At 40.2% G+C, this 8,144-nt stretch overlaps 1 protein-coding gene across 16 annotated transcripts in view; it reads left to right on the top strand.

Annotated features, from left to right (window-relative positions):
* RUNX1T1 (RUNX1 partner transcriptional co-repressor 1) overlaps nt 1-8,144 on the top strand; it is a 157,448-nt gene that overhangs the window by 101,215 nt on the left and 48,089 nt on the right. For all 16 annotated transcript variants that reach the window (XM_086335243.1, XM_086335247.1, XM_086335258.1 and 13 more), the window contains one exon: nt 3,997-4,178. In XM_086335243.1, the coding sequence (XP_086191369.1) occupies nt 3,997-4,178 (182 nt within the window). The remainder of the gene's footprint in view (nt 1-3,996; nt 4,179-8,144) is intronic.

Below are 8,144 nucleotides of genomic sequence, written 5' to 3'. Positions count from 1 at the left end.
TAATTAGTGTACATGGCACTTAGCTTCTACAGTTACAACCCTGTGGTGGTGGTGGTTTAGTTGCTAAGTTATGTCTGACTCTTGAGACCCCATGGACTGCAGCCCACCAGGCTCCTCTTCCATGGAATTTCCCAGGCAAGAATACTGGAGTGGGTTGCCATTCCTTCTCCAGGGGATCTTCCCAACCCAGGGATTGAACCCAGGTCTACCACATGTGGGCAAATTCTTTACCATTGAGCCACCGTTGAAGTCCCAAACCCTGAGTTACAAAGTTACTTATGTTATTGATCTTCCTTTGACTTTGAAGAATTGTGTTATTGAGAATGAGTGCTATTCATACTTCCATGTTATATATTCTATTCCCCTCCCTTCCAAAAAAAAAAAAAAAAAGTAAAAGACACATAGAAGAAAAAGCAACAGCACTCTGGATTTATAAAGTCAGAGTAAGTTTGGTTTTCAGAGTCAGAGTCTGAGGTTTTTGTTTTAATGCTTTTCTGCGTGTGAAATTGTCTTCTTTCCTCTTACTCTATTTGAGATTGCCAGAATCATCTGTCAACAAATGTGTCCTCAGTCTTTTTCCCATTGCTGGGCTTGGTGAGGATTCAGAGTGATGGGTACGCAAGATTTCTTCTGTTAAATATATACATTCCTTGGAATAGATCTGATACAAAGAAAGCGGATTACCTTTGTAAACTAGTAGTATATGCTGCTTTGTGCATGAATCTTAAGCAGGATGTCTGAGCAGACTCAGACCAATACTGAAATGCGTGAATCTAATAATTATTAAAAACAATTTCTTTGTTCATCTCCCTATTTTTGTCATTTGAAATTAGTAGTTGATCAAAGATATTTCATAGATTAGCCTTTTTCACTTGGGTAAGTAGCTAGATCCAAAAATGAAAGTATCAGGGAGCCTATTTTAAGGTTAATAGAACTATGTGTATATTTCATGTATCCTCTGTCTTCCTCAGTTCAGTTCAGTGGCTCAGTTGTGTCTGACTCTTTGCGACCCCAAGGACTGCAGCACGCCAGTCTTCCCTGTCCCTCACCAACTACTGGAACTTGCTCAGATCCATCGAGTTGCTGATGCCATCCAACCGTCTCATCCTCTGTCGTCCCCGTCTCCTTCCGCCTTCAATCTTTCCCAGCATCAGGATCTTTTCCAATGAGTCACTTCTTCACATCAGGTGACCAAAGTATTGGAGCTTCAGCCTCAGCAACAGTCCTTCCAATGAACATTCAGGACAGATTTTCTTTAGGATTGACTGGTTGGATCTCCTTACAGTCCAAGGGACTCTCAGGAAGAGTCTTCTCTAACACCACAGTTCAAAAGATCAATTCTCCAGGGCTCAGTTTTCTTTATGATCCAACTCTCACATCCATACTTGACTCCTGGAAAAATCATAGCTTTGACTATATAGACCTTCATCAGCAAAGTAATGTCTCTGCTTTTTAATACACTGTCTAGGTTTGTCATAGCTTTTCTTCCAAGGAGCAAGTGTCTTTTAATTTCATGGCTGCAGTCACCATCTGCAATGACTTTGGAGCCCAAGAAGATAAAGTCTGTCACTGTTTCCATTATTTACCATCTGTTTGCCATGAAGTGATGGGACTGGCTGCCGTAAACTTTGTTTTTTGAATGTTGAGTTTTAAGCCAGCTTTTCCAACTCTCTTCCACTTTTATCAAGAGGCTCTTTAGTTCCTCTTTACTTTCTGCCGTAAGGATGGTGTTATCTGCATATCTGAGGTTATTGATATTTCTCCCAGCAATCTTGATTCCAGCTTGTGCTTCACCCAGCCTGGCATTTTGCATAATGTACTCTGTATATAAGTTAAATAAGCAGGGTGACAGTATGAAGCCTTGACGTATTCCTTTCCCAATTTGGAACCAGTATGTTCCATGTCCAGTTCTAACTTTTGCTTCTTGACATGCATACAGATTTCTCAGGAGGCAGGTCAGGTGGTCTACGTATTCCCATCTCTTTAAGAATTTCCCACAGTTTGTTGTGATCCACACAGTCAAAGGTTTTAGCATAGTCAATGAAGCAGAAAGAGATGTTTTTCTGGAACTCTCTTGCTTTTGCTATGATCCAAGGATGTTGGCAATTTAATCCCTAGTTCCTCTTCCTTTTCTAAATCCACATGAACATCTGAAAATTCTCAGTTTCATGTACTGTTGAAGCTTGGCTGGGAGAATTCTGAGCATTACTTTGCTAGCATGTGAGATGAGTGCAATTGTGCAGTAGTTTGAACATTCTATGGCATTGCCTTTCTTTGGGATTGGAATGATAACTGACCTTTTCCAGTCTTGTGACCACTGCTGAGTTTTCCACATTTGCTGGCATATTGAGTGCAGCACTTTAATAGCATCGTCTTTTAGGATTTGAAATAGCTCAGCTGGAATTCCATCACCTCTTCTAGCTATGTTCGTAGTGATGCCTCCTAAGGCCCACTTGACATTGCACTCTAGGGTGTCTGGCTCTCAGTGAGTGATCACACCATCATGGTTATCTGGGTTATTAAGATCTTTTTTGCATAGCTTTTCTGTGTATTCTTGCCACCTCTTCTTAATATCTTCTGCTTCTGTTAGATCCATATCGTTTCTGTCCTTTATTGTGCCCATCTTTGCATGAAATGTTCCCTTGGTATCTCCAGTTTTCCTGAAGAGATCTCTAGTCTTTCCCATTCTATTGTTTGCCTCTATTTCTTTGCATTGATAACTTAAAATGGCTTTTTTTATCTCTCCTTGCTATTCTTTGGAACTCTGCTTTCAGATGGATATATCTTTCCTTTTCTCCTTTGCCTTTCGTTTCTCTTCTTTACTCAGCTATTTGTAAGGCCTCCTCAGACAGCCATTTTGACTTTTTGGATTTCTTTTTCTTGGGGATGGTTTTGATCACTGACTTCTGTACAGTGTCATGAACATCCCTCCATAGTTCTTCAGGCACTCTGTCCATCAGATCTAATATGGTGAATCTATTTGTCACTTCCACTGTATAATTGTAAGGGATTTGATTTAGGTCATAACTGAATGGTCTTGCTTTTGGACATGAATGAGCAACTTCACTTTCCTTGACTTTCTTTGTTTTGAATAGTCTAGTGATTTTCCCTACTTTCTTCAATTTAAATCTGATTTTTGCAGTAAGGAGATCATCATCTGAGCCACAGCCAGCCTCTGGTCTTGTTTTTGCCAATTGTATAGAGCTTCTCTGTCTTCAGCTGCAAAGAATATGATCAGTCTGATTTCGGTACTGACCATCTATCTTCCTAGTGGGAGACGAAAGTTCCTCATAGGTGGAGCTGGAATCTGTATCCAGTAGAGCTTACAATGTTTGAATATGAAAGCATCTTTTGTTTTTGCTTTTTTATAATCTTTGTTTTTTAGTTTATTTATTTTTAGTTGAGTGGTAATTGCTTTACAATATTGTGTTGGTTTCTGCCATACATCAACATGAATCCTGCCTCTTGAAGTTCCTCCCCATCTCCCGCCCTGCTAAGTTTATGAAAGTGAAAGTGAAGTCGCTCAGTCCTGTCCGACTCTTTGCAACCCCATGGACTAGCCTATCAGGCTCCTCCATCCGTGGGATTTTCCAGGCAAGAGTGCTGGAGTGGATTGCCATTTCCTTCTCCAGGGGATCTTCCTGACCCAGGGATCGAACCCGAGTCTCCCGCATTGCAGGCAGACGCTACAGTCTGAGCCACCAGGGAAGCTCAAAGTTTATGAAGGAAACCTAAAGAGGAGCCACTCCCAGTTTATTAATGGGCTGGAAGGTAGGAGGGGTGAGACCTGCCTCAGGCATCTTATCCACCCCAGGCCCAGAGGGAAGCTCATGCTGTAGCCAGTGCAGGAAGTCGTGCCTGGGAACTGCATGCATTCGGCAGCATGTCCTTTAGTTGAGTTGTGTGGTCCGGTCCGCTAGTGTTTGCAAAGTGGAGTAGGTCCCCTGGTCAGAAGGAGCCTCTGCACACCCTCTCATTCCTGTTCTGCCCTTACAGGCCAACTTGCCCCTTCTGCAGCGTGAGCTCCTCCACTGCGCGAGATTGGCCAAACAGAACCCTGCCCAGTACCTCGCCCAGCATGAACAGCTGCTTCTGGATGCCAGCACCACCTCACCTGTTGACTCCTCAGAGCTGCTTCTCGATGTGAACGAAAACGGGAAGAGGCGAACTCCAGACAGGTGAGAGGGGGGAGGACCCCAGACCGGCGGCATGAGGCCATATTTCATGTCGTGTTTCAACTGCTGACTGACGCTTCTTGCAAAATAATAAACTAGAGGGGCCGCAGGGAATCTTGCTCTGGCCTGGGGTGTTGCAGAATGATGAGTCTCTGGCCTGTGCAGGTTAAGCTTTGTTACTTGTATTTTTTTTTTTTTTTTTGGTTTAATTGACCTGCAGCACTATGATAGTTGCAGATGTACAATCTAGTGATTGATTTTTCTGTGCATCACAAACATCACCACTGTTGCTTGGAATGTTAAAGTAAAAGGTAAAGATGAGTGACACTCAGATGTGCCACGCGCCACTGATGTTTATTAGACACAGTCAGCACCGGCTTTCCACATTTTATTGCGCTTCCTTGTGCTTTCCTTCCTTCCTTCCTTCCAGCCTTCCCCCACCCCTCTCTCCCTTCCTTCCCCTCACCTCCCTTCTTCCCTTCCCTCTTAAATTGAAGGTTTGTGGCAACCCTGCATGGAATTAGTCTCTTGTCACCATTTTTCTAAAAGCTTTATTTGGTGTCTCTGTGTTACATTTTGGTAATTCTCACAGTGTTTCAAACTTTTTCATTTTATATTTGTTACGGTTGTCTGTGATCGGTCTTCTTTAATGTTAACCATTGTGATTGTTCTGGTGTTTTTCAGAAATAAATTGTTTTTTAATTAAGGTATATACTCTTTTATACATAGTGCTACTGTACGCTTAAGAGACTATAGTATAGTGTAAACAGAACTTTATGAGCACTAGGAAGGAAAAAGAAAACCTGTGTGACTGGCTTTAGTTGCTTTATCATGGTGATCTTCAATTGAACGTATAGCATCTCCAAGGTATACCTATATTAAACTTCTCATTTACTATATTATTCATCCAAAGCACATATTTTATTATTCCAATAAGTTATTATTCCAAGTTTTCTCAGAACATGATGGTTTTGAAATCTGGCCTAAACGCAGTGCAGTAGCTGTTTAATTTGGACTTTGTATGAACTAAGAGAAAACTTTAGTGAAGCTAGTTGAACTGAGTGAATATAAGAGTTAAGTAATAGAACTAATAGGTGGCATTTTTTTCTGATAAATTTTATCTACTAGTCAATATTCATTATACCAGGTTACTCTGCTCTCATAACTGAGAATTCTAGGAAATGTAAAATAAACCCCCTTCTCCATGAAACCTTGCAAATTAGTTGCTGAATGACGCATATACATAAAACTTCCAAAGTACCTTATTAAAATGAGTTTCCTGAATACCTCAGCTTCATTTATAAATATTTTCTAATACAGAAATATGAAGTCTAATGCATCTTGCATTTGTAAAATATGGAGAATCTTAAAATGAAACTGTATTCAGAAACGTATTTGTCACATGCTTTGTTTCCTTTCTCTGTTTATCCATTCACTCTTTCTGCGTTTTATCAGGAAAGAGTAGACTGGCCTTTGAAAGGTTAACACTGGCACAGATTCATAGGCGCTTACGCTCCTTCTATCTGTGACCGACTTAGCTACCCTTAAATGTATTAGCTGCTTTGCAAATCAGAATGTTATTAAAAGCCAGCCAGTTTACATATAGTTATTACATAATCCTCTGTTAAGCAGTTTTTATGCTACAATCTCTGGAATTTTTCTCCTCGTGACATGGGACCTCTTAACAGTTTAAAACATTAAAGCAAAGGGTTAAATATTAGTTTACTTCTGACATCCTATAGACCCAACCTCCTTCCGTGACCTACCAACAGCGCTACTTTCTTATTTTTGCAAGCTGTATTTTCTTAGTCATATTTAAGCATTTGGTACTTTAGCTTTAAAGGCAGTGCTTAATCCAGGTGTCTGAGCGACATGTCCACGTGATGCTGAAAACCAGGAGGCAGCCCAAGGATAGATGATTCACATTTGTATTCCTGTCTGATCCTAACCTTTTACCCTGAAGGGAGTCAGCCCTGTGTGCTGATATTGAGATGCTTTAGTTCCATTTTCCCAAGACAGTGGGGTAAAGGAAGTAGGGAGAGACTAGAAGGAAAATTGGGAAGGAGGACATTTATTTGGGTGGAGGAAGGGATAACAGAGAAAGGTTTAGATGACTGTGATAAATGTAAAGATAATCCTATAGCCAACATTAGACAGGGACACAATCTATTCTAGAAGCTTTAAATGCTAAGTAACTGTAACAGGCAGAATAAAAACTTGTTTTATCCACTTCTCCATGTTTTCAGCCCTCTGTCCATTGTCTGTCCCAGTGTTTCATATGTGAATACCCTGTAACTTTAGATCTTTCTTGAACCCTACTGAGGTAAGCTTGCCAATGTGCTAACATCGATGTGGAAACTTTGTATGAATTCCACAGAAGATTGGCATTTTTGTTGCGAAGATCTGTAACTGTGTATGCGTGCCTGTTTGTGTTCAGTCAGATAGAACTTTCTTAAAAGCCCTTTAGTCTTGTTCCCCTCTGGTTATTCATAGACAGTTGCTGGAGTCAGAATTCACACAGTTGCTCTTTCGCTGGAACATTCTTTTTCAAGTGGAACCCTGAAGTGTGTGTTATAATGGAAAGATGGCAAATAGATTTCCTTAGAGTTAGGAGGAAGGGTAATGAGAATATGTTGTGTAAATACATTTGTATCTTGTGGGAATTTCATCAGAGCCAAGAAAATATGGGCCTCTACAGTATTTCTTTGCATATATTTTCTGCATCTTGTTTGCATATGCATTTTTCTCTTCTCCGGTTATTTATCTGTATATCCAGATCTACTATATGAAATTTTATAGAGTATGGAGCTGTCTGACAGCAGAGCTTTTTTTGTTTTACTGAATGTTTTGTTGGTGCATATGGTCTGACATGGATGAGCAGCCACGGTGAGATTTTGGAGTCTATTAAACTGGCTCATTAAAAAGATCAATCTGTTTCTGTAATAACACTGGGAACCATCAGTCACTAAAAGAGGGAAAAACTGACACCTGAGGAGAAAACACATTTTAGTAATTTGTTCATGACATGTCATGAACAAAAGAGCACTCTATATTTTGTTTACAACTTTGGGGGTTTAAATTCTGTGACGATTGCTGATTTAATCTACTGAACAGTCCTCACGTATTTCAGGGATGGATTTTGGCAAATGTAACTTCTCATCCTTAAATATGATTGTCACTGGTTATATTTTTTCTTTATTTAAGCATTCCTGTTATTTACAGAGAAATGAATACTCCAGGGAAGTCTCTGAAATCTTTTTTTTTCCTGTACAGAACAGTAAAATTTATTCTACTTCTTCTTAAAAATACTTCTAGGGTGAGTCCCTGAACAACTATACTAGATTTGTAGGTCTGGGGTAGAATAACTTAGAACCCAAATGAGAAAGAAGACAATTCATTTTAAAATCATGCTATTTTTTTTTTTCTAAATTATCAGGGAAAGCTAAAAGAAAGTTCTGATTTCCATTCTTTGTTTGTATGTAAAAGTTTGTTCATCTTGCCATTCAGTGATGGAAAAAGCTGAGGAAGGGAATGTTGTTATTTAGTCACTGAATTATGTCTGACTCTTTTGTCATCCCACAGACTGTAGCCTGCCGGCTTCTCTGTCCATGGGATTTCCCAACCAAGAATACTGGAGCAGGTTGCCATTTCCTTCACCAGGGCATCTTCTCAACCCAGGGATCAAACCCGCATCTCCTGCATTGGTAGGCAGGTTCTTTACCACTGAGCCACCAGGCAACCCCGAGGAAGGGCATACAAACCGTTTTTGGAGCTGGTTAAATGAAGTGACCAGTTTCAAACAGAGACTGGAATTTAAGAGCCCTCTTTAAAACTGCATACCGATGGTCTTGAGGACACAGTTTCAAGTAGGATGAGGAGGGAAAGAGCAGTTAGACAAAGCCTGCATTTTTTTGAGACTGCAGAATAGAGAAAAATCACTGCATTTAAAAAGATACTTTTTTGTGTGTT

The sequence above is a fragment of the Bos grunniens genome, chromosome 14 (assembly GCF_055505025.1).
Source record: "Bos grunniens cultivar Pamir isolate PY7600 chromosome 14, Bosgru_T2T1.0, whole genome shotgun sequence".
NCBI lineage: Eukaryota > Metazoa > Chordata > Mammalia > Artiodactyla > Bovidae > Bos > Bos grunniens.
The sequence above is the reverse complement of the archived record's forward strand: the minus strand, read 5'-3'. Positions and strand labels throughout refer to the sequence as shown.